At 47.7% G+C, this 21,487-nt stretch overlaps 8 protein-coding genes across 8 annotated transcripts; 2 read left to right on the top strand and 6 right to left on the bottom strand.

Moving 5' to 3' along the window:
* Nucleotides 1–1,589: 1,589 nt before the first annotated feature.
* On the top strand, nt 1,590–2,346 carry LACBIDRAFT_188347 (uncharacterized protein; the record flags this gene model as incomplete). The annotated part of the gene is made up of 5 exons (XM_001876067.1): nt 1,590–1,737; nt 1,791–1,974; nt 2,030–2,114; nt 2,177–2,190; nt 2,244–2,346. 5 exons carry the CDS (start codon nt 1,590–1,592, stop codon nt 2,344–2,346), a joined length of 534 nt encoding a protein of 177 aa, XP_001876102.1.
* A 392-nt stretch (nt 2,347–2,738) lies between these two features.
* LACBIDRAFT_322658 (uncharacterized protein) lies at nt 2,739–3,389 on the bottom strand (the record flags this gene model as incomplete). Its single annotated transcript, XM_001875644.1, has 4 exons — nt 2,739–2,798; nt 2,855–2,868; nt 2,929–3,183; nt 3,233–3,389. The coding sequence occupies 4 exons, from the start codon at nt 3,387–3,389 to the stop codon at nt 2,739–2,741; spliced, it is 486 nt and encodes a 161-aa protein (XP_001875679.1).
* Nucleotides 3,390–4,513: 1,124 nt separating this feature from the next.
* LACBIDRAFT_308735 (uncharacterized protein) lies at nt 4,514–5,179 on the bottom strand (the record flags this gene model as incomplete). Its single annotated transcript, XM_001875643.1, has 4 exons — nt 4,514–4,572; nt 4,632–4,724; nt 4,780–4,877; nt 4,953–5,179. The coding sequence occupies 4 exons, from the start codon at nt 5,177–5,179 to the stop codon at nt 4,514–4,516; spliced, it is 477 nt and encodes a 158-aa protein (XP_001875678.1).
* Nucleotides 5,180–5,989: 810 nt separating this feature from the next.
* Nucleotides 5,990–7,339, bottom strand: LACBIDRAFT_308734 (uncharacterized protein; the record flags this gene model as incomplete). The annotated part of the gene is made up of 9 exons (XM_001875642.1): nt 5,990–6,146; nt 6,201–6,307; nt 6,362–6,471; nt 6,522–6,632; nt 6,683–6,788; nt 6,843–6,953; nt 7,004–7,110; nt 7,165–7,272; nt 7,327–7,339. 9 exons carry the CDS (start codon nt 7,337–7,339, stop codon nt 5,990–5,992), a joined length of 930 nt encoding a protein of 309 aa, XP_001875677.1.
* Nucleotides 7,340–8,376: 1,037 nt separating this feature from the next.
* LACBIDRAFT_322655 (uncharacterized protein) lies at nt 8,377–9,356 on the bottom strand (the record flags this gene model as incomplete). The annotated part of the gene is made up of 6 exons (XM_001875641.1): nt 8,377–8,382; nt 8,520–8,655; nt 8,866–8,937; nt 9,001–9,026; nt 9,080–9,139; nt 9,249–9,356. 6 exons carry the CDS (start codon nt 9,354–9,356, stop codon nt 8,377–8,379), a joined length of 408 nt encoding a protein of 135 aa, XP_001875676.1.
* A 1,710-nt stretch (nt 9,357–11,066) lies between these two features.
* On the top strand, nt 11,067–15,745 carry LACBIDRAFT_308733 (uncharacterized protein; the record flags this gene model as incomplete). The annotated part of the gene is made up of 11 exons (XM_001876066.1): nt 11,067–11,571; nt 11,620–11,846; nt 11,893–12,900; nt 12,956–13,455; nt 13,508–13,651; nt 13,713–14,001; nt 14,056–14,343; nt 14,392–14,839; nt 14,887–15,225; nt 15,286–15,360; nt 15,420–15,745. 11 exons carry the CDS (start codon nt 11,067–11,069, stop codon nt 15,743–15,745), a joined length of 4,149 nt encoding a protein of 1,382 aa, XP_001876101.1.
* A 453-nt stretch (nt 15,746–16,198) lies between these two features.
* On the bottom strand, nt 16,199–17,882 carry CFS3.2 (cyclopropane-fatty-acyl-phospholipid synthase; the record flags this gene model as incomplete). Its single annotated transcript, XM_001875640.1, has 8 exons — nt 16,199–16,284; nt 16,345–16,383; nt 16,408–16,611; nt 16,828–17,256; nt 17,400–17,432; nt 17,455–17,487; nt 17,543–17,705; nt 17,760–17,882. Coding segments are annotated over 8 exons (1,110 nt in total), but the record flags the coding sequence as incomplete, so codon positions are not given.
* A 1,011-nt stretch (nt 17,883–18,893) lies between these two features.
* Nucleotides 18,894–21,223, bottom strand: LACBIDRAFT_308731 (uncharacterized protein; the record flags this gene model as incomplete). The annotated part of the gene is made up of 4 exons (XM_001875639.1): nt 18,894–19,712; nt 19,761–19,918; nt 19,972–20,995; nt 21,050–21,223. The coding sequence occupies 4 exons, from the start codon at nt 21,221–21,223 to the stop codon at nt 18,894–18,896; spliced, it is 2,175 nt and encodes a 724-aa protein (XP_001875674.1).
* Nucleotides 21,224–21,487: the final 264 nt, after the last annotated feature.

Below are 21,487 nucleotides of genomic sequence, written 5' to 3'. Positions count from 1 at the left end.
CATCATAGCAATCTAAGTCTCAGGAGACCGTATTCGATAAGTTCTCAACTGTCCCAAGTAGAGGAGTCACCAACTGTCGAACTACGTAACACCATTGGCTCATGGCGCCTTGGACTGCCTAGCAGCGAATAATCTGCCCCTGAATATGTTGAAGGCGAGAATGAGGACGTGTACACGCCAACACCCTCAAGACCTGTCGCATCGCCCTTGACCGCTTTACAGGACAAGGGAGACGATATGTGGGGAGCCATCAGCGTCGCTAAGTCAAAAGTTTTACTTTGAACTTGGACGGAAGGATAAGGGCCGTATTCCCGTTGGGCTCAGGATATGAAGCCATCGGCGCAGAGGGCTGGTCAAATCGAGGGCCGAGGTAAGGTAGGTCGAAAAAGAATTATTCGTCATGAGTGACCTGGCACTATACATGGATACTGTGTTGGTGGTCAGACTAGGCATACTCCATAAAATAAGATACCTGAACGTACGCGCAGTTCAGAGAATTGTATCATAACAAGCCCTTGAGCGCGAGCATGAAGAAAAGTGCTAGAAAAAAACAGCCCCTTCATTGACGACGCAGGCTTGGTTCTGGTTTGCACGAGATTATCGCCCTTCCAAGACCCCTAGATGACGGCGTGATCAGCTATAAGGCCAGCACGTTCCATAAAGAGCACGCACTCAGTGACCGAATATAGGTCCTGGAAGGTACGTTCCCTTTAGCGCAAGTCCGTACAGTCAATCTGAGCATCAACTGTTCTGAAGGTCAAGCGTTTCCTATGCAAATATTATTCTGTCCGCACACGGCTTGCTAACGAAAGAGGTGATCTTTCCCTGCGAGGCGCAACACCTATCGAACGAAGCGAAAAAAACCACGAAACTCTCGTCCCAAATCGAAAGTGTTCCGAGGGCACGCCTTAGGAAATGGCAGCCTATGAATCCATGGTTTGAAGGAAGGGTGAAGGATATGATCCACTGAATTATAGAGTCTCCTTGAGTTTCGACAAATGAGGTAAGGCCTTAGTCAATCGAGCGTGGCTGTAAAACCAGAAACGTTCACGAAAATCAATCAAAAAGTTGAAGGGACAACGGACGAACTTGAAAGTGCTCCCTAGGCTCCCTCTGTATTGACCTTTTCGAACTGGACGGAAGGAAACACATCATCAAAAGTGCACAAGACCATCATATAGAAAGGTAAAGGCACCTTCACAAATAGTGATGCCATTCCTGAGCGCTGAGCTGCAGCCAAGCTGCAGCGACGATGAGGATGAGGGGTACTGAGAATGTAAGAATTCAAACTCCGTCCGATCTTTGACACCGACATTCATCAGGCCACCTTGCTTAGTACCCTCCCTTAACCTTCTTCTAAGCTCAAACGACGTGGCCAATACTACCACCTTTTTCACCGACTAAATTAACGCGTCTCAAGCAAAAAAAATGTCGGACCTCGCCTCTGTATTTACCGCAACATCCGCGTACTCTCTAGGGGGTGTCGTCCTCGTAGGCCTCATCGCCTACCTCGGAGCCAAAGCGCTCCTACCTAAGAACGCGAGCTGGCAAGATAGGTATACTTTTATCTGGCTCGTACGTCGCGTTTTATGTTCCAGAATACCGATACTAGCAAGCACTTACAACCATGGCAGGCATTTGACGCTCTCATTCACTTCACATTCGAGGGTTCTTTCCTGTGGCTATCGGTTTTTGGGCGGCAAGTGAACACGAGTACAGGGCCTCTTGCGCAAATGTGTTCGTAGCCCTTTGCTTTACCTGCAGACTTATGTACACTGACAATGACGTAGGGAAGGAATACGCAGCCGCAGATTACCGCTGGGGTGTTTCGGACCCTACCGTTGTCGCGCTGGAAATACTCACCGTCCTGGGCGCGGGCCCTCTGTGCTGCTATATCCTAAAGCAGCTAGTAAATGGGGATCCTGCGCGTCATTATTGGATTATTGTTCTTAGTACTGCGGAGATTTATGGGGGGTATGTTCGGCTTGTTCCACATTAGTCGCGAAATGTTGACTTATGAGGACCATAGCTGGATGACCTTCTGCCCCGAGTGGCTTGTTGGCAGCCCGAACTTGAATACCTCGAACCCGCTTTACCTCTGGGTATACCTCGCGGTCAGTCATGTTCCCGTTGATATAACTTCTGGCACTGACATATGACTCCGCCCCTTTTGCAGTTGATGAACGGCATGTAAGTCCATCTCCCTTTACTCAGAACTCCCTTAGTGAACCTTATTCTTTCAGCTGGGTCGTCATCCCGCTCTGGCTCATGATCGACTCATATACCCACATTGCTGGCTCACTCCGCGCCCAACAGTGCTCAAATCTAAAAGCCAAGGAGGCATGAATATACCCGTCAATTTAATAGACTCTGCCTGAAAGTTAGAGGAGTCTTGTTTACTTCTTTTGCATCTACTTCCGCTCCCATCGGTCGGGAAGATAATGGGGCGTTCTGCTTGCGCTTTCAATATCCACGTGTACGATATACTTCTTGCGAAGGAACAAGGACAACGACATCTTAATGACCATGGATGATTGGAGTCCAAAGATATCAACTATTGATTGGGTGGTATCCAGTAAGGTAAGGGGAAAAACAAGCGACGACAAAGTGAGGGGATAGGTGTGAGGATTGTTCATCCAAACCAAGCTAACAAATATGAGATGCAGATCGTAGATCGTGGTTCCGTATTTTCCGGCGCGAAGCCAATACAGTGGCGGTCAAGCAAGAAGGCGAGCGGTTTAGTTATCGCCGTACGTGCTGTTGACGGCGGTGATCTTGAAGTTGGCGGACGTGTTACCCTACAGGGAACAAAGGTCAGTATGGTACGTCTCCCACTCTTTGTCGATCAACTCACTGAGTCACCAAAGACTAGGAAAAACAGCATCAATAAATGTTTTTACACTCTCAGAAGTGAATTTCAAAACTCACGAACGACAAAATAGTCATCACGGGCAGGAACATTGGTTGGCATTTTGACCGTGGCCTGGCCAGCGCTTATGCGGAAACCCTTAGCGAGAGGGTGCTCTGTTATTAAAGCCACATCGTCAGCATCCTGGGCTAGGAGCACAAAAAAGAAGAAAGGATACGAACTGATGTCCAAATGCTCGCTCTCGCCGTCCCCAGCGTATCCGAGCAAGATCATGCCCTTGTCGTTACGCTGAGCTTCGGGGATCGAGTCGGTTTCTAGCGGGCGCATCAACATCTACTCCTGACACATAATTCACGTGCGTACCCCACTTGACGACCTGGGTGGACCCCATAGGCCAGGACACGGCCTCTTCGGGCGCGGTAATGTGTGGGCTCACGACGAGGTCTGAGATGAGGTCGACAGGGGCAGCGATGGACGCGGTGGCGAGGAGGAGAGCGGAAAGGAAGGTGGTGAATTTCATGATGACGAGAGGAATTAAGAGTGGGTATGGGAGCTAGAGACGTTTCTGAGCTGCGAGTGAAGGAGAAGGAAAGACTACGAGTGCGTTGGATCTACAACCGTGCCAGCGCAGGGGTTTTATACTGTTGATTATTCGATTTCGAGTGGCCATGGAGAGTATTGAACCCTGAGTGGCTCCATATGGCCGTTGCGTTCTTTGATTTGATCGCGTCGAGAAGCGTTTTGGAGAGAAGGAAAAACACGAGGCCCGCTTGCGCATACATATTTATTTTATTTTATTCCCTGGCGTATCTACGATCTGGGGGGACATCTGTTGACAAGGTTTTGCTCGACGCAGAGTAGATAATCGTGCAAGCAAATTTTCTTGCCTCGTTGCTCGATATTCTATCCTTCTTGTCGTGTCAGATATGTAGCTATTTTTGTGAGGCAGACGATGCGAGAAGGGAAAGCGGAGAAAAATGCGCCCGAAGGAAGGGAAGGGAGGGTAACAACTAGGAATTTCAGATGCCGAGATCGATCCGAGTATCTCGAATGTTTTCCAATTTTGCAGGTAGGCAAGGAAATAAATGCGTTGAATACTAGTGGGCCCCAAACAGGAGGATATTCGTTTTGTACTGATTTAAACGTACATGTGGAGCGCTGAGTATATGGAGGCTCGCAAGAGTACCTCCTTGATAGGCGTTTGCGCCGAAGCGCCTCAATGATAAAATTCCGTTGGATCGAGGTTGTTTGTCCCGGCGAGACTCCACAAGTGCATTCGAGTGTGGCTGAATAAGGCAACTAGTCGATACACCAACGGATCTTTAGCCGACGAAGTCGTGACTGAGAGTTATACTCGAGACGTTATAATTGAGCCGCCGGCTCATGATTGAGAAAAAGAAGATCGGAAAGCAGTGGGCATGCTATTCGAGACGTGCATCCATCCGTATCAACAAGTCCCGGTGGCTGACTACTTTCCGGAAAGAAGTAAGGCATAATCGTGAACATAAACATAGGGGGCATAGACCATAAGAGCATAATGAGAGGACAGAGGAGCATAGATCAAGCCAAGACTACGAGTCGGGAGACGCAAGCGTACAGATCCAGACTGAAAAGTAAAAAAGTCCGTGTCAAACAGGCGCAGATTCAACTGGGGTTACTCTTGATGGTGAAGGCGGGGCTACGATTTCCAGAATCGCCAAATACTAAAAAAAAGTATTTATGTGTCAATGTGTCGAAGCCAGATTGAGATTAGAGAACTCACAAACAACGATATAGTCATTGCGATCCTCGACTTGAGGTACCTTGAAGTCGACGAATCCATTCCGAATGTCAAATCCGGCAGCCAGCGGGGGATCTGAAGTGGGGAAAGCCGTGAGTGGCAGGAAAGACAGGCCTACAAAGCGACTTACCCAACTGAAGGTGCTCGTTGTCGCTGCCATCCTCGACATAGCCTAGGACTAGCTTCCCATTGGGGTTGGTAATATCGCTCGGCGGACTGGTGGCATTCCTTCAGGAGAAAATCGTAAAATGATCAGCCACCATAGCTCAAACACCCGACTGGCAGCGGAACAAGAGAACGTACCACGTAACACGAACGTTTTCGTTCCCTGTCCAAACCGTGCCAAGGGTGGGACTTGTGATCTTCGGGCTCCAAACGCCGCGGCGGGATATGGGGATGGAAGCGCCTCGAGCAATGTTCACTCGTTTGGAGGGAGGCTGACAGGGTAGGCAGGAAGCTTTGGTGTCGCGAGTACTAAGAACAAGAAGGGTGATGACAAGCGCAGAAGACGTAAAGGCAAATAACATCATGTCCAGCAAGAGTTCTGAGTATCGGTGAAAAGTTAAACAGGTTTTGTGGAGGGAGGTAAAAGAAAGAGAAGAAGAGCGATAATGAACTTCTTTTTGAACACGAGGATACTTATAGGCCGCCAATAGGAGGCATTGAGAAGTAGCCTGGATCACGAGCGAGGGGATCGTGCGCCGGATGTTTGAGATTCAACCCGAGAATATGCAAGGCTTTTCGTTGGTTTACCAGATTGCTCGATGATTTCAAGAGCCCTAAAGGTTGAGTTTGCAACTCAGAGTGCGATTTGCCGCGCAAATTCAAAGTTGACCGAGGAGTTGCAAGAGGTGGACAGCGACTTTTACTCTTCATCGTGGAGCCATATGCTTTGGCGTTCAGCGAAGCGCTCACTGACATCAAGTAGTGCATGCATAAGTATTAAGCAGTGGCTGAAGTGACTTCCCTCTGGATAAAGACGCTCCCTCCGCGCGGCGGCGTTTGCCGCTTTGTTTGGCTCACGTTCCTGGAGGGTCTTTTCGACCCTTTTTGGACCCTTGTTTGTTCCTGCCCTGCCAAGGCCACCTTGCCAAACAGTATCTGTGCTGCATTTCTCCCTCCTCCCCCTGAGCAATCTCCTGTTACTTGGATGTTAGCAATATGGGGGTACATCACACAGTATTAACATGTATTACAAAAAAATATGACAACATTAACATGTTTTACAATGATATGACATACTGACTGTGTTTTTTGGTGATGACCCCCAGAAAAAACTTGAGACTAGCTGGAATGTCGACACGCAGCTTCTGCAAAATTGGGCCTGTGTTTCTCACTAGCTAGATGGTTCCTATGAGCCCCAGAATATAAAAATCGAGCAAGAACCTACAATAATATCCCATTATCTGTGTTTTTTGCTGAAGTCTCCCCGAAAAAGCTTGCGACGAGCTCGAATGTCGATGCGCCGCTTCTCGCAAATACGACCCGTGTTTCCCACTAGCTAGACGGTTCTTATGAGCCCAAGAACGTGGAAATTGAGTAAGAACTTACAATATTATTGTGTGACCTGTATTCTTTGGTGATGTCTCCCCGAAAAAGCTTGTGACGAGCTCAAATATCGACGCGCCACCTCTCGAAAATGGGGACCGTGTTTCCCACTAGCTAGGCGATTCGTTTGAGCCCAAGAACATAGAAACTGAAGAAGAACTTACGATAATACTGCATGGCCTGTACTTTTTGGTGATGCCCCCCCGAAAAACTTGCGACAAGCTCAAACGGCGAGGTGCAGCTTCTCGCAAACAGGGACCACGTTTCCCACTGGCTAGACGGTTCTTATGAGTCCCAAACCGTAAAAATCGAGTAAGAACGTACCATAATAGTGCATTATCTGCCTTTTTTGGTGATGTCTCCCAAAAAACTCTTGCGATGAGCTCGAACGTCGACGCGCAGTGTTTCGCAAACAAGGCCCGTGTTTCCCACTAACTAGACGGTTCTTATGAGCCCCAAAACGTAAGAATCGAATCAGAACTCACCATAATATTGCATTATTAGTGTTTGTTGGTGATATCTGCAAAAATTAATTCTGACGAGTTCGAACGTCAAGGCGCAGCTTCTCGCAAACTGGGCCCATATTTCCAACTAGCTAAACGGTTCCAATGAGCCCCAGAGCGTAAAAACCGAGTAAGAACTTACAAAGATATGACATGCTCTGTGTTTTTTGGTGATGTCGCCCTCAAAAGCATCGCGACGAGTTGGAACGTCAATGCACAGCTTCTCGCAAACTGCGCCCGTGTTTTCCACTAGCTAAACGATTATAATGAGCCCCAGAACATAAAAATTGAGTAAGAACTTACGATAATATGACATGCTCTTTGATTTTTGATGATGTCGCCCCCAAAAGCATTTCGACGAGTTGGATCGTCAATGCAAAACTTCTCACGAAGAAGGCCCGTGTTTTCCACTAACTAAACGATTTTTATAAGCCCCAGAACATAAAAATCGAATAAGAACTTACAATAATATTGCATTATCCGTGTTTTTTGGTGATGTCTCCCCCTAAAAAAATTTCGACGAGTTGGATCGTCAACGCGCAGCTTCTCGCAAACGGGGCTCGTGTTTCGCACTAGCTAGACGGTTTTTATGAGCCCTAGAACGTAAAAATCGAATGGGAACTTACAATAATATTGCATTATCCGTGTTTTTTTGGTGATGTCTCCCCCAAAAAAATTCCGACGAGTTGGATCGTCAACGCGCAGCTTCTCGAAAATGGGGCTCGTATTTTCTGATAACTAGATAGTTTTTTTAAGTGCCAGAACATAAAAATTGAGTGAGAACTTACCACAATATCATATGTTCTTTGTTTTTTAATTGTGTCTCCTCCCCCAAGCTACACCTCTTTGTGTATTCCTGGGCTCGAGTATTCACAGGAGGTGCAGCTTGTTGAGAACTGCAGTGATTGAGCAACACAGGTGTGGGGGGGAGCACAGGGGGGCACAGGTGATGTTGAAAAAGAGGCCGAGGGAGGGGGCCAGATTGCCGTGGGGGATCTGATGGGGGATCGTCTGTAGATTTAGGTCGGAGCGTCTTTTTTTTCGGGCACGAAGTGTTTCTTAGAAATTTTGGCTGGGGGCAAAAGGTAAATGATGTACGAAAAGATGGGCCTAAAAGCGTAAAAAAGACGCTCCCGCATAGGCAGGGTCCTAGAGACCAAACAAAGGCCTTGGTGGTGCAAGGGTCGGGTGGAGGAAGGGTTGGGATCCTGGATCCTGAATAGGATCAGAAAAACCTACCACTTTCTCCACTCTTTCGGTTCCTGGTTGGGTGCTGCCGCAGTTGTCAGATCCTCGTTCGAGCTCCACAGCCTGTCCAGCGCTGTGAACGCAGTGCTCACCTGTGCCAGACCATTGTGGTCCATCCTTTGGGTTGTTCACATCCCGCGAGGGCGGGGGAGAGTGAGGACTGGCGGCTCGCGTGCGCTGTGCAGTGCTCTCTTCGCGCACGCGTGGGGCGGGATCTTCTCGGCAAGAGTGGGTGCTCGCTTCGCGTATGGTTGTGGGCGCGCGTTCTGCAGATAGATCGTTATGGCAACAGGGATCAGCCAGCTTCAATATCACGGCTAAGACCGATATTTGTACGCTGCCGATCAATATGCCGAAATTAATTATTGTATTTGTAACATAATATTGTTTATTGCTGTTTTCGAAATAAGTGGGTGACTTTCCGTAACTCAAATCTATAAAAATGAATAAATTTGACCCTTATCGGAGTTTGAAACGAGAACTTCACAGGAGAGTTTATTGGAGTGAATAAACCGTAACGCCAACTGATTAGATTCTATTTGATGTATTTGCTTGCCTTGTACAAACTCACTTCCCTCCCATCTGAGCTGCTCTGAGGTCGTGTAGGCCCGTGGATGGGTTTATTATACTGATTGTTCATCCACCCCGCTGTAAAATTAGACCACTCTGGGTGAAGCCCAAAAAATCCCAAGTTGAGCTGAACATGGCTGTGGATCAGTGAGTTAGGTGTCAAGAAGGGTGTTTGTAAAGGGAGCAACAGTTTCCGGGAGGGGATTTTGTAGCCATAAGACATTGACACTTCTAATAGACTCTGTAGTAGCTTTGAACTGCAACGAGAGGGAGCAGAATGCCCCAGCCGTAGGAGAGTAGTAGGGGATGAGGCAGAGCTGACTAAGCCATGTGGGAAAGAATCGTACCTAGGAAGGAAAGGTGTCCCCTTGGCAGGGTTGATTCCAGCGTTTGAAATCTGTTCGAGGGGTCTGTACCCTCTGAATAGATTAAGGTTTGTAACTGGGTTCCAACCAGGGACTCCATCAAAGTCGAACCCTTACAAGACTCGGCATCCCGGCAAAGGACCCTAGATTTCGTCGATTTATTCAAATCTAGAGAATTTGTGTTACGGAAAGTCACCCAGTAGTTGACGTCAAAATAAGGTCTCAAATGCCCGCGAATCCTCGAACACGATTTTCTCTGTAGATACTTATCATAGAGACATAATTTATAGTGTTTTGGAACCGTCTCGGCGAGCTCTAGGTCGCCCCATAGTTTATTTTATGAGAAAACGAAAACTACATCATACTGCTGCTGGAGGGTAGGTAATAGGTATGGACAGTGCCGAGACTGCTGCAAGAATTTCTCTGCCAATACCAAACGTAAAGCTACAATTTTGGGCGAGATAGAATTGCATAATGTGCACCTAGGTCGCCTCATAATTTATTTTGTGTAAGAGTATGTACTGGTCTTGTAACTGCGCTATAGGTGACAACACCCCATCACTTCCCTTCCAAATTCGGTCGTCACACGTCTTTATGCAAAATAAACATTTTCTACTCTATGATGCCAACGCAGTAAGAATTGTATTTTTTTATTGAGTAGGCAAAGAGAAATCGATGCAGCAATTAGGTGACTAACTGCTGCATCAATTTCTCTTTGTGTACTTAACAAAAAAGTATAATTTTTACTGCATTGGAATCATAGAGTAAGTATGTAGCTAGGTCGTCCCAATGTTTATTTTGCATAAAGACGTGTGACGACCGGATTTGGAAGGGAAGTGATGGGGTGTCATCACTTATAGCGGCGCAGTTACAAGACCAGTACATACTCTTACACAAAATAAATTATGGGGCGACCTAGGTGCACATTATGCAATTCTAACACACCCAAAATTGTAGCTTTACGTTCGGTATTGGCGGAGAAATCCTTGCAGTAGTTTCCGCACCGTCCTTGCCTGCCCTCCAGCAAAAATATGACATAGTTGTCATTTACTTTTGAAATGAACCATAGGGCGACCTAGAGCTCGACGAGACGATTTCAAAACACTATAAATTATGTCTCTATGATAAGTATTTACAGAGAAATCGTGTTCGAGGATTCACGGAGATATGAGACTTTGTTTTGACGTGATTGCGGCCGCGCCAACTATTTCGAAAACGGCAATAACAATATTATATTCAATAATTAATTTCGGCATATTGATCGGCAGTGTGGTCTTAGCCGTGATTTTTGAAGCTGGCTCCCTGTTGCCATATATTTCAATGAAGATACCAGATGTACATTGTATGGGAAACAACACGAATCAGCACTTTCACTTTGGCGATAACACGATAGGAAATTGTGAATTGATTGTGACAGTACGAAATATTTGATGGACAATATCAATATTAAATTGTAAATAGTTATAATTAGCTTCGGCATATCAGTCGGCAGCGTACAAATATCGGTCTTAGCCGTGATATTGAAGCTGGCTGATCCCTGTTGCCATAGATCGTGAAGTGGGCACGCGTTCTGCAGATGGATCGTTCACGATCTCTCACCATACCCCGATTCGGGTTTGTTTGGCTGCACCCTGTGCTCGTCACGCCTTCGTCAGCCGTGACGGGACCGTCTTTCCTTTCGGCCTAAGGCCCACTTCGGTAAAAGGAGTGTGTTGACACGTGACGCGTGACCGTTACGTGTTGCGCTTATCTAAGATCTTTTTCTGCCACTGACTCGTCCGACAGCCATTTGCGAGCCATTGACGCTTACCACCATCATCAACCACCACAATTGTATATATCGCTACCGAAGCAGGGGCTGACTGACTGGGATACAGCTCTCGAACGTAAAGTGTTGCTTGCACTTACCTTCAAGGCACAAGAGGTCTAACAAAACGCTTGCACCTTGTAAACAACAGAAACACTACATTGCGCTGCTTGAGAAAACCGCAGGACTTTCCTCCCTTCTTAAATGATCTTTTTTTGCAGCATTACACGCGTTCCTCGGTATCGTTAGCGCGTAGTCGCCGTGTTGTGAGACGCGAATTGTTATAAACGAAGCTTACGTTCCCAGTAATAGCCAGAAACCCAACGCTCCTTTTTCTGCCGGGTTTTTCGAGGCAGGGCCTTCCAAAGAATTTAGGATGACAGGCTTGACGCGAAATCTGCCCGAAACCGTTGTACATATGTCACGTCAATCGACGCCCACAAAGTCGACGCAAGACCGCCGACCCATGTGGGACCCCTCATATCTTTTATCACCTCTTGAAACGCTCTCGGAATCTGTCCAAGATCCTGGCTATGAGCACATTACTCTTCACGATATCACGGAATCGTACAGCATCCTTTCTATCAGAATACGCGCTGAAATGAAGGACATTCTGTCGGCCAACGAACTTCCGCCTGCACTGGCTGTGATGAAGACCCATGCATCGGATCTCGCACAATGTCTGGATCGGGATATCCGACTTGCATTATCGAGTCCTTTCTCACGTGAACCATCCCCGCCTGCTGTGTCGTTTTATACGGACGATCTGGTGAGGGAAGACGAACTCCAAACCGCTATTGATCTCGCGACAGCGTGCCACCACGCGCTTCGTCTTCTATCTATGATTTTTGCATTCGACCTATTGTCTTCAATCTTTCAAGGTTAGAGAACCAGGATGATTGTCGTGCTTTGTGCTTACTTAAATCCAGACAACGCGCTTGCGTCCTTACTGCGCCAAATCCTCGAAGTGTGCCAAGCGTACCAGCTGCCGACGCACAATGCGCGCAAAACATGCGCTTTGATAATCTGGATTCTTCAAGTTCAACAGCTGCCACCTGCAATCGTCATTCCCGAAATTCCTCAGATTATCTCTGTCTTAAGAGACGCCATTGATAAAGACACAGGAAGCGATACAGCCAAATTGGATGCGATCAAGGTGTTACCTTTTATGCTGGATTGTATTTTGCACTAATCAATTTTAGGCAACCCATCGTCTCTTGATGCGATTTCCCACTGAGTCTTTTGGGCCCTTATCCATACTGCTACCATCCATTTTGGGACACCTTACAGAAGGAACCCTGGAGGGGAGGTTCCAAGCAGCTTCCGCACTCACTGGTTTTGCCTTTGCAAAGATCTCTACACTGGATCGTTTTATCGACATTCAGGAAAAAATATCTCGAGATATTCACTCATACCTGGCTTCCCAGGTGCCCCGAAAGAAATCTTTCCGGACGGGAAATCTCTTGCCTGACCTCCTGAAGACCGCTTTGGATGGGAAAGATCCCTTCTGGGAAGGAAGAGGTGCCTCCTGGGCGTTTTCGGTCCACATATCACTACTTGTTCTCTCCGATTTTTCTCTCTTCTGTCACTCGAAAAGTCTGAAGGTAGTTGTTACGACCGTCGAACGGTATCACCACCGTCGTATCTCCGTTTCGCCCATATGGCGGACTCTCATCTGGGCATTCTCTCGCACTCCGGTCGGCCATGGCGATGGTCAAAAACGCGACGCGGACACTAGACTTGGTGCTTTTCTTCTCGTAAAACAAGAACTTAGAGGTGGGGCGGGGCTGTCTCTCGTTGCTGCATTGCTTCAAAGTCCTTGCTCTGATACCAGCGAGGATTCTGAAGACTCTGACATCTCGAAAGCTATCGCTATCACCCGGGAATTGGCTGTACAACCACTCAGCTCGACAAATGAAGGATTGAGACTTTTAAAGAGATTTGTTGGCTCCATAGGCATCCCCCATTCTTCATTGGGCCCTGTCGACGCTTCGAAAGAATTGCCACTTTTTCCGCACGAGCTCATCGATGGATCCCTACTAAAAGTAGGCTGTGACCTGGAAGCCTTTTTGAGTTCTATACCACATGCAAGCGTTGCGCTTGTGCGACCCCTTTCGGAGACGGAAATCAACGATCACTGGGGCAAGATTATGGATGTATGGATTTATCTAGCCGAGCGATCTATTTCTGAGAGTACCACGGGGGTTACGGTGGGTAGATCAGCTAGCCACATTCTATTTAAATATGCTAACATACATGTGTAAGGACGACCTTGTGTTTATCTGGCAAGCTCTTCTACTGGTTCAAGCACAATTAACGCAGGGCCACCGTCATCTGACAACGTCATCGGCATTCGCTGTCAAAATTTCTTCCCTGGTTTCGCGTTTCGTTATACCCACAGAAGAATGCGATGCCCAAATTCGGGAACTATTCCTGGTGAAGAAACTGTGGACGGTCATGAAAAACGTATTTGAGAAATCCTGGCTTGCTTCCCCTGCAGAAATCATTCTGGCGGCAATTTTGGAACAAACTTTTGGCTTTGAGAACAATAGCGTCAAAGCCTTGTGGAACCAGCTATGCGACGATTTGATTTCCATCGGGATTCCCACCATCATTCACATACTTTTCGTGAGGAGCGAAAGTCGAAAGGAGGAGAAAGAGCTTCAAGTAACGAAGCAACTCTGGCTATTAATGGCGGAACGACAACTTGCTAGCGATGAATGTAGCTGGGAGGAGTTGGTATTGCTCCTTGTCGTCCCTTTGGGGTAGGCCAAATTCTTCCCCTATTTTATTGACGGGAATGCTAACCTGAGTCAGCGCGTGGGCGATAGCTGAATTAGATGTTAGCGTTTGGGAAGATATCCTGAGAAAAGCGGTTACCCAAGCCAACGCTGCTGGTGGCACAGGAAGCAAAGTCATCGCTCATTTCCTGCAGAATCTTGGAGCTGGCAAAGTAGAAACGTTCGTTTTTTCATTTCATAACCCTACTGAGTCCAAACGTGGTTGACGATTTGAGTTGTAGGCTGAAGCAACAACCAAGCTTGATTGCATTACTCTTGTCCAGCGTTACAAAATCTTTAAGCCATGACGGACAAGCAGAATTGCTTTTCTTGGTGAACGGTGTCCTTTCGGACCTCTACACATCGGAATCCGTCACGGTCGCGTTAAAAATTTTGTATGCCCTGGGCAGCATAATTTCATATACTCCAAGTTCTGCCGTCGTTCAACTATTGTCTATGACTCAAGTTGGCTTGAGTCTTTGGTTAAAGGACGAGAGAAAACGACTGTCAGAGGAGGACCATCACGATCTTGTGAGTTTCCCAACAGTGTAAACCTTGGATTCTATTTATCGGTCAACAACCCAGATCACGAAGCTTTACTGTAGTTCCCTCTCTCTTCTTTCTGAACTAGAGCCATCCATTGACACGCTCCAAACTCTCGAACCTTTTCTCATTTCTGCATTTACCCGCATTCCTGACCCAGCGGTAGGCCCACTAGCGTTCGAAGACTTTTGGCGGGAAACATACCACAGTCAACCTCATATCAAAAAACAAATACCCGATAATATTCGAGTTTGTTTGAAGGCCTTCAGCGATTGGCGTAATAACAGCCTCGCTGAAGGGATTTCACTTGATTCGCAATCACAAAGCACAGTAAGTAAGCTTTCATGCGTCGCAGGAACAATTGTGACACACGTACAGTCTTCCGTCATTCCTGACTCTCAACCTCTCACATCCGCGAGACCTGAATATGAAGCGTACAATGTAGAACAATTGCGATCCATTCCAGAAACTCCGTCGGCTGCCATCAACGCGTCCGTTGTACCACATTACGATGAGGAGAATCCAACAACGCCGGTCCAACAAATGCCACCGTCCCCTGCTCAAATCCGATTCCGAGGCTCGGTATCTCCACGGCGCTCACTCACACCAAAGGCGTCTCATGCGCCGCCGGCCCTTATTGCTCTGCAAGGATATACCAGTTCCACAAGCACCGTCAATGATCCAACCATCTCTCGCCATTCTCTCGACCGCGACGTCATCTCCCGAAGCCTTGCAGGTGTCCCAAGAACGACAAGCCCCCGAAGATCGCGTGGCTGCTCTGAGGCTCCAACCTTTTCCGGAACGAACCGTTTGGCTGACACCACAAGCGAGTTGATTATCATAAAATATGCGTAAAGCTAATGTATTCTCTAGCAAACCTCAGTTCAAAGCGGCGAAGAACCGAACCGAACATTGCAGAACTTCATTCGGGCGAGGAAACTACGCATGCTCCCGAGAACACGCCGTCACCTTCTCGAAGGAAGAGGAAATTTGCTTCCGAACCCGTCACTCGAGCCCCTTCTATTTCTCTGATATCCGAGCATTCACTGTCTCAGCCATCGCGTCAACTAAAGAGACAGCGTCGCATCGAGCTTCCTGAGAGCCCTGCTCGTTCTCCGGCCTTTCCACCATCCGATGAGTACAGTAGTTGGGAAGCTGGGGTCTCCGCGGAGGACTTGAAAAGGATAAAGTACGAATTACAAGGTGGTTCCGGTATGTGGATTTTACTTTTCAATACTTTGACTTAGTTGAAGAAACTTGCCTTTTTTACAGACCCGGATGCACCAGAGACCTCCTTTGAACGAAGTAGTGATTTCATCAAAGATGACGCGGATCACACTGAAGAAGGTACGTGAGCTGGAAAATGTCATTCAACTAGCTTTTACCATTTTTTTTTGCTTTCGCAGGCAACATCCTTCCAATACCTTTGCGTAGTTCGTACCCAGAAGAATCGAGACGAAGAGATCGATCCCAAACAGCTCCTGAACCAGAAACAGGGTCTGCGTCACTCCATCGAACCGCGCTGAAACGAAACGCAGTGAGTGAAGCCCAGCTGGACGCGTTACAACACGCGTATGCCGTTGTTGCAGACACAGACGGTGTGTCGCAGATCGCGGTCCAAGATCTCATGCAGGCGAGGAGGCTTGCGAATCGAATAAATCAGGTCTTAGACGAACAGATGTGTAAAAAACTCGTGCGGGACGGTGAGCCTTCTCGGTCCGGCAATTCCTAAGTCAGCTCCAGCTTGACTGACGATGTCTACTTACGTCCCAACACCTTTTATTTTCTATCTCTCTATCTTTATTTCCATTCGTTTCCAGTGTATCTTATTATATTTCTCTTCTGTTTCTGATGGACGACTTATGGATCAGAGTGTATCATTCAGGGAGAAAATGAGATAATAATAAAAAAGATCTGCGCTCCGTCTCCGGTTGTATGATAGTCGGTAAACGCATCGGAAATCTCCATACACGCACAATGGAGAAGCGCCGCAACGCGCTAGAAAAAAAATTATTTGGTATGCTCTAAGTTTGATCATTGAGGCGTTGCGTGAATTGTCAGTTCCATCCGGACAGAAGAAGGGTAGACTTACGCATAGGAAAGGACAGCCTAATCGTAGACGTCACACCCATAATCTTGGTATCCCTCCCGCACAAACGTAATGATATGATCTGTCACGAAATAATTAGGAAGGCTCGTACGAAGAAACAATAGGTGGCTTGCCTCCCAAGGTTCGTGTCGTGAACCCTATTTCACAATAGCAGTAATAATCTAGAGGACAGGGTCTCGGCTTCAAGTTGTAGAGTAGAAAGAAAAAGACACGGCGCTTACAGATCCATTTCCGTCTAAATACCTCAACCTCTTCTCGCGCTTTAATTGGGTCGCACTTGACACCCATCACGTCAGGATATTCGCGTCTGAGGGCGGGAACAATAACGCTCTCAAATTTGGCCTCAAAGCGTCGCCTCCATTCTCGCAGTGTGCGCGCATAGTGCGGCCCAATATTGGAAATGGAGTCAACAACGAGGCGTCCTTTGGAGCCAGATTGGAGAGTTTGAAGGAGGAAAGTAAGGGATGGCAGGAGACCCCCTGGAAAGACTGGTTCAAGTTAGCCTTCAGAATTGGATAAATTCTCCGACGGTACTCACTCTATATTTTACCGATTTTAATAACAATGCAAGTTAGATTTGTGTTCGGCTAGAAATTGAAGGACGCACCCATTTCCGAATAAAGTCTATTTCGTGCATGTATTTTTCGAATCCTGTTGAGTGGGGTGTCAGCTTCCTCTCGAGGAAAACGACGGTATATACTCACGAGCCTCAGGTATAGTAATCACCTGAACAACACCAACACCTCCCTTCTTCTTCATCGCCCAATCTACAACGCTCCAATATCGTTCTAAAAATTCATGCCCGACATTTTCTATCATCTCTACGCTAATCACTCTATCAAAAACGCCTTCCCACTCTGCAGGCATTGCGCGATAGTCCACAAGGTGTACTGTAATCCGGTTGGCAATGTCTGGGCCAAGAGCTCGTATACGGTCCTGCGCTAGCGACTGTTGTTGCACAGAGAGTGTCAGGGTGTCCACTGTTACATTTGGGTATTGCTGGGCGATAGTCATGGCCATAGAACCCCATCCAGATCCGATTTCTAAAACGCGGTTTCCGTCGCGTATCCCGGCTTTTTTGATGATGTGCTGTAATTTACGAGTCTGAGAAGTTTTCAGTTCGTCTTCGGGTCCTTCGTTCTGTTGAAATAAAGTGATCCCATTGAGAGGTATCTGGCCCGATTCTGCTGGCGTTTCGGGTTGAGAGAGCGGTGGCGATAAAGGAAGAGTTTTTCGGGGTTCCAGTAGGCTTTCTAAGCTTTGCCCGCTAGTCCACTCGTGGGCGCTGGTGCTTTTTCGTCTAAGATCGCTATCCAGGTCTTTGAAGATACCGCATGAGTATGTCATATCTTCGGATAGGAAGCCTGAAAGAGTCTGGCCTTTAGACTGGCCCTACGTATGAAGCTATTCAAGACGCACCGGCAAACATATCATTGGAGATGTCATAATGGGCCGAGATATTCGATCGCGAATTTCCAATGGTATTGAGAAAACGGTAAGAGGTAAGTTTTTGGGGAAGCGACATCAGGTATGAGAATCGGGAGTTCAAATTAGAGAGGTTATCCTTATTTATGAGAAATATCTGCCGGGCATGTTAGCCCTTGTGAACGATATGACTTCGCCTGTCAACGCTGACCTGGAATAGTGATATCAAATCGTCGCACTGCACATCTCCATACATAAAAGCTTCGGCAAAGCCGAGGTCGCTCATTGTACACAACCGAACCCAGAAGCTGTCGTTGACAACCCTAATTTCAGCCTTGACGCCCGCCTCATCATGCTCAGCGTCTTCTGCAGGTAAGGTGTAGGTTTGTCGATTTGTCACTATTCGCAGTTGTCCAACGCGAATGTTCTGCAAGAGCCTAACTCCCTCGTTAATTGGAGGTCAAAAAGTGAAAAGGAAGAACGTACTTCACGACGGCAGCCTCAGCCACTTTGGTGACGGGTGACCATCCTGTTCTTACAGCTGCCTCAAGGACACCGCTGCAGACCCTGTCAGCCAACGCGATGACGGAGAATGGGTGCTTTGCTGGCGTGTCTAGAAGCTGACTGGACATGAATATGGGAGTGAAAGGAGGAGTGATGGGCGCTCAAAGTGCTGACGCTTACCTTTATAATAATCTTTTACCCAGCAGGGAACTTGGTCGCTGGATTCAGTCCGATATGACGACCTGATTCCGATCACGATGGCTCCATCGAGAAACGTCACGTAAAGATGCTGGCTTATCCGAGCGGCGAGAACCGAGGAAACCGGTCCGCGTGCGGGCAACGTTAAGACTTGCCTTCGAGCCTCGCGTACTCGCGTGTCCAAGTAAGTAGTCTTTGTCGGGTCTTTGTCGCTGTACATCCTCTGATCTCAATACATCACCTGCCTAGTCCGTTCGACATCTTCCACGTTGAATACTGACCTCGGTGCTCGCTCAGATCTTCAACGGCAGCCTTCCCTAAGCCTTTGTTCCTAACCGATTCTTTTTGTAGTGGTAAACGTTCGCTCATCGTTGTAGTCATAGTGTTGTAGTTTTGGTTTTTTGGTTGTGTGACATTGCTTGAGTTGAAAACTCGCACTTCCGTGTGAATCATGATGAGAGGGCCAGATTTAATTTTTACATAGCAAATGGTGCTACGTACAAGACGGTACAACCAATAGAACTTACTCGTGGTTCACTGAAGTTAGATATAAGTGGTCAGGATATAGTGTAGGATGTGGTTATATTACATGGATAATGACAAATGCAATGCGAGTACTGGGTACTTAGTTTCAGATGCTTTTTCAACAACCACCTCCAAGAGATAACCCAGATTTTCTAGCTGCTTTTCGACTTAGCCGAATTGAGGACCGTGGAGGTATGGGTGGCGCTGGAACAGTCGCCCCACCTACGAAATTTCGCAGTGGTGCGTGGGCTGGTGCCGAAGTCGCGTAGGGGGTGGACAAAGTTGTCCGGTGTTTCTTGAGAGGAGATCCAACGTCAAGGTTGAAGGGGTCGTCGTTGCGTGTACGTTTCAGAAGCGACGACTTTGAGAGGTTATCAACAGGTCCATCGTCTTGAGGCCAGTTGCCTTTGTCAAGGATGGATTGCCATATAGCCCCTAGCCTGCGATGGTCATGAAAAATGAGATGTACGGTAGCGTCGGAGGGATCAGCAGTATCGGGCTGAGGTTGATCCACCCCCGAATCCGAACTGCCTTCGTACAGTTGCCTCATAATGGTCCGCCGCAACCCTCGAGCCCGAAGGTACTTACGTGTCCGAAGAGTCGCGTACGACAGCCAATCTGCTGCGGCTTCGAATGCGAACAGGAGCCATTGTTGCAAGGGCGTGTTGTCGACGACAGCAAAATCGGGACCAAGTTCCCCTGAATCGAAGAGTAAAGACCTCTTTCCGCGCCCCCCTGTAAAGTTGCCATGATCATCTAATTTGCAGTCGTCGAATATCTCCTCCATGATGGAATGGATCTTATGCACTTGGGTATGATTCACATATCGAAGGACGTGAAACAAAACAACGTAGACGAAGGATTCAATATCGTCTTGAAGGTCTTGTAGTTTATCCGGATTTTCGAGAAGCAAAACTGACATAAAATGCCAAGTTCCCTATTTACCCATTAGCGCGATCTCACAGAATGGATAAATTTAACTTGCCGAACGGAACAGCTGTCGAGGACCACTGGCCATATCGGCAACTCTTCTGGCTTGATCCCAGTCATTAAGGATTCCTCTTCCGTCATCCTTCATCATAACATTGTTTCCGCTCACGTCGCGATGAAGTATTCCGCACTTTTCATATGCGTCTTGATGAGCTAAAGGCAACGTTGGCTGCCATCGCAACTTAAATGTTTAACATAGTGCGTACCGATAAACGCATCATAAACAGCTTGCATCAGTTGTTTCGATGAGGTAAAGTGGCATAGATGTTTGCCAACAAAATCTTCGAGAAAGCGATGTTGAGCGCGAGAGGTGATCCCCGTCCCGCCAGCGTTCCAAGGCTTGGAAATGAATTTTTGGGTGAGTGTGAGGTGACCGTCAATGTCGTCGCCGCAGATGAGCTTCGGAACGTTGCGCACGCCTGCCTTATTGAGATCCGATAGAATCTCTGATTCTTTCTCCATTCCCACCACAAGGGAGCGCCAAGAATCCTTCAGAAAGACGACCTTCTCGAGCTTGAGGTCGTATACCGGCCAAGCACGCGTTGCTCTACCAGTCAGCGAATCCGCGTCGGCCATCGCTCCCCAAGCAATGACCTCACGGAATCCACCTTGGTCTTCAGGTACTTGAAGAACGATGATGGGCCGTTCCTTCTTGGGCTCCCAAGGTCGTAGGTTGAGATGAGCGAGACCTTTTTCGCGTGGTGTGGCAGGACGCACGGTTGTGTCACGTCCACGTTGCTCAGGTGTGAGGTGAGCGAATCGCCAGAGAAATTCTGCGAAAGTTTGTGGTTCCTGTCGCCAGTCAAATGACCGAGAAACGATCGCCCCAGAGCGGTCGGCTCTGATAAACCGCATCCCGTCGTTCGCAACGTAGACCAAAAACCCGTGCGTGCGATGCTGGCGACTGAACCACTCTGTGAAATATGACGCGATCTGCCCTCGACACAAGATTCCGGCGTCCGTATTCGTCTCGAACGAGTGTTCTGTCAACTGCTCTGTAGTCGCGGTAGGTTTGGGGTCTTTGAATGGATGCGCCGGTGCTGAAGGAGGCTTGAGCTCAAACATTAATTCTTCCGCCTCGAATCGAATAACGTTCTTGGCGGTGGCGACCTTGCTGAGATACGCAGACATGTCAGGCCTGATTTTCTTGTGGTCGTCTGCGTTGTTGTCGTGGTGATTCGATGTGTCAACGAGCTTCAGACCAGGGAACAGTCCTGCGCGTTGTACGATCTCCACTTGATCCATATAAAATTGTGCGTTACAACTCAAAGAAATATGGCTCACCAGTTTGGTCGGCATCGTCTTGTCTCCCGTCGATGGCAAGCTTTGAATGAGGTCTTCTGGCACTTTAGGCATTGGGTTGATGTCGCTCAAGGGTAAAAAATCATCCATAAATTCTTGAACAGGCATCGGCCCAACCCATAGGCCTCTCATTTCTCGCTCCAACTGTCTCCTCATGTCTTCGAACTTCCTTTTCGCGAGATTGATTGGTAGGCAGCCTTGAAGGTTCTTTTTGATCGGTGAGCCTGATACGGTTGCTCTGGTAAACGCGGTATGGTTAGCCGCTATCGGTTCAGACATGTCGGGATACGTACCAAGCAAAAGCTGAATACAGACTATATAGCTATGAAGGACGCGTTGTCCTGAGTCACTGACTTGGTGGCTTCTGGTGGCTTGGTGGCCAGTGGCCACAACAAGGCCACGATTACTGTTAAGTTTGCA

The sequence above is a fragment of the Laccaria bicolor genome, genomic scaffold (assembly GCF_000143565.1).
Source record: "Laccaria bicolor S238N-H82 LACBIscaffold_3 genomic scaffold, whole genome shotgun sequence".
Taxonomy (NCBI): domain Eukaryota; kingdom Fungi; phylum Basidiomycota; class Agaricomycetes; order Agaricales; family Hydnangiaceae; genus Laccaria; species Laccaria bicolor.
The sequence above is the reverse complement of the archived record's forward strand: the minus strand, read 5'-3'. Positions and strand labels throughout refer to the sequence as shown.